The sequence below is a fragment of the Sinocyclocheilus grahami genome, unplaced genomic scaffold, assembly GCF_001515645.1.
Source record: "Sinocyclocheilus grahami isolate Dianchi unplaced genomic scaffold, SAMN03320097.WGS_v1.1 scaffold280.1, whole genome shotgun sequence".
NCBI classification, from domain to species: Eukaryota; Metazoa; Chordata; class Actinopteri; order Cypriniformes; family Cyprinidae; genus Sinocyclocheilus; species Sinocyclocheilus grahami.
In genome coordinates, this window is record NW_015505459.1 from 1313293 (window position 1) to 1316608 (window position 3316).

Sequence of the window (3316 nt, forward strand, 5' to 3'; positions counted from 1 at the left end):
AACATTTAAAAAATCTTACTGACCCCAAACTTTTTAAGGGTAGTGTACAGCTGTACTGTATGATTACCATGGTGTTTATGTACTATTTACTCAGTCATAGTAGTATCCAAAAACATTGTACACAAAGACAAAATGTAATTTGAGTGTAGAAATTGTATTTTAATCATTTTAACTTGTACCATCTTCAGTGATGAAAGGCAACGAGTTTCCCATGGCTCGTTTGACAGTGAAGACATGCTACATCTTAACTGGACAAGCTCATCCGGTCATGACAGTTCGTGCTCATCCCTGACCAACAGGAAGTACAGAGGAGAGGGCTGCAAAACCCAAGACGAGCCGCTCAACTTCTGTGTTTCTAGACTGCAAGCTGTTGATCCTTCCTGGGATGCCCGCTGTCCTGTTGCCTTACGTACGGGGCCCAATGAAAGCAACCTGCCTGGAAGCATCTATAAGCACAGCCATTCTGGAAAATCACGAATTGGATGCAACACAGAATTGCAGAAGCTTGAGAGTTATTGTGTCAACAGGAAGGCTGAGAGAAGGTACGTGCAGAATGAATGTTTTAACATGATTCCTGAAGTGGCCATTAAGACAGAAGCTTCAGACTCTGAGAACGGGTGTAAGGTATACGGGACGCTTTGGCACCCTGAATATGCACAGGTGAAAACCGAGGCTGAATATTATGACTATTGTGCCTCATATCAAAGAGGAAAAGCTGTCATCAGTCCTCCCATCAACGGACAACACAAGTATCTGTGTGCAGGAGTCAGCAGACCTCTTAAGTGTGCGTATACGGGACGCTTTGGCACCCTGAATATGCACAGGTGAAAACCGAGGCTGAATATTATGACTATTGTGCCTCATATCAAAGAGGAAAAGCTGTCATCAGTCCTCCCATCAACGGACAACACAAGTATCTGTGTGCAGGAGTCAGCAGACCTCTTAAGTGTGTCCTGAACAAAGACATGAATCACTCTGACGCTCCTATCAGCAGTCAGGACGGATATGCATTTTCAAATGATCATAAAAGCTGCATGCAGCATGATATCCGGCTGACTTGTGAGTTCAGGAGTCACAACCTTCTGCACTCGATCAAACGAGAACCTCTGGATGTTAGTCAAGGGCATGTGCAACAACATATTACTTCAAATTGCACTATGAACACTGTTCTACACAAAGCAAACCCATATGTTTACATGCAGTAAACTCTGATCACATTAACATTGCTTTTTAATTGCAGTGCTTGCAAGGTATATTAATATTCTTCATTTTGTTCTCTACAAAGTTCTGCAATTAATTCAGCCCAACTGATTAACGTACACACTTTTTTGTAGATAGCTTTGGTATGTTCGAAATTTAAGATGAAATTTAAGATCTACCCACTGGAATAATGTCACTGCCATATTTGCATGATGAATTGTGAATTGTCACCTGAAATCAAGTCATGATGACAAAATAGTTCTAAAGAAGTTCTAAATATTTTTTATTTTTTTCACAAAATTCTAAACATAAACTTACCTAAAACTTAGTTTGTTTGCTGCAAGCGCTGGTATTTCCCTCTGGACATAAACTAAAACTAGTTAGAAGTTGTTTTAGACTATTTGAGACTGTTTAATCAAACACAAATACTCAGGTTCCTAGATGTTTTGGAGATGTTGTTTTGTATTTTGTCTCTTTTGGGTACAGATTTTGGATTTATTGCGATCCAATGTGATATTAATGTGGAAAATATGTATACAGTCAAATAAAGATCATTTCCCATGTGAAAATGTATTTGTGTATAGGATTTTAGATTTTTCAACGTGCTTAAACATGCATTTGCTTCATAAATAAATACATTTGTCTTGATTCAACTGGCCCCCGTTTTATATGAAGCTACAGTTAAAATCATATTAATATTTATTTTTTTAACTTTTATTTATTAGTTTGTTTATTTTTATTGTGTGGGAAGTATACTTCATGAAGGAATTGTTCAAGGAATCCTGTTTGTAAATATATGCAGATGGTTTTGCCGTTATAGCTTGGGCTGTCATATCTCATATTTCACTACACAATTTTATTTCTGAATTAGCCACTAGATGGATCAGAGCCGTCACTAGTGAGGTGAAAGGTGGTGACGATTATAGGGGCCCACGGCTGAGGGGGGCCCCCTGGTGATCTCAACCGACTGGCTGAGGCCAGCCTAAAAAGACGCTCAGGACAGTTGACGGGCCACTGCTGCACATCGTCACGAAAGCATATCATTTGCACGTGTTTTTAAGCCATGCCAATTTAAACATTCAAAAGAGTTTAAAGCATTCAAACACAAGACGCGGAAAAACTCAACTGAGTACACGCAGAGAGCCGCGTCTCACGGACAGCAACACCGAACCGAGCTCTCCTTCACATCCTCCTGCAACTGAACGAACAAATACAAATCGCAGTTTAAACATGCAAACAGAAAAAGATGTGAAAGAGCCCAATTCAGCACCCGCGTGCGGTGTTCTGTGCGCACAGAGCGCACACAGAGAGACGCGTCTCAAAGCGCTTAAAGACCGAATGTACCTCTTCTTGCTCTTGTACCGACAAATGCATACAAAATTGTCAAAATACCCGTCTTGGAGAGTATCCTCGAAAAAACTGTCGGTTATGTCTTAAGTGAAAGTAAGCAGTGGTGAAAGAAATCAGATGTGTATCATTATAATGGATGCATTGTCTCTTAAAGTGACCGCGTCTAATTTACTACCTGCTGTAATGTTAAAGGTGGGGTAAGCGATTTTTCAAAAACGCTTTAGAAAACTGAGTCGGGCCTACTAGCAAAACAAACTTGTTGACAATCAGCAGTAAGAGGCGTGTCTACTCATGATGTGGAGGAGAGAGTGTTCAGTGCACAGGACGGACATTAGCGAGCCGAGCCGAGCGACAGAAAGATAGAGATGGCGGATAAAAAACAAAAGAGGAAAACGTCTGCGGAACAAAAGAAGGCTTAAGGCAAGAAGTAGGCCCCGTGTAAATATCGGATCAGCTTTCCAGTGCTGGAGAGAACTCGAGGAGTGGAAGGCCTGCGATCGAACGCCGAGGTTGCTTTGTTTCTTCTCGATAGGTGAGTAACACGGTGTCTGCGCCGCAACAGCTAAAGTCTGTCTAGTACACTGGATGCGACAAAGCGACCGTTGAAAATCATTTGAAATTTGTGTCAATACGTCATGAATAGAATGCAGCAGCAGTTTTCTGTCGGGGATGTTTCGTGTCGTGCCGTGCCGCATCCAGTGTAGACCATAGATGTGTATATTATATCTCTGGTGTAGACAGCATCACTGATTATAATGAGTTCTAT

The 3316-nt window shown here is 41.2% G+C and overlaps 1 protein-coding gene across 1 annotated transcript in view; it reads left to right on the top strand.

The window, feature by feature from the left end:
* ahrrb (aryl-hydrocarbon receptor repressor b) overlaps positions 1-1810 on the top strand; it is a 25750-nt gene extending 23940 nt beyond the window's left edge. Inside the window, exons 9-10 of the mRNA XM_016292052.1 lie at positions 189-660; positions 825-1810. Of these exons, the coding sequence (XP_016147538.1) occupies positions 189-660; positions 825-1205 (853 nt within the window). The 3' untranslated portion in view covers positions 1206-1810. The remainder of the gene's footprint in view (positions 1-188; positions 661-824) is intronic.
* Positions 1811-3316: the final 1506 nt, after the last annotated feature.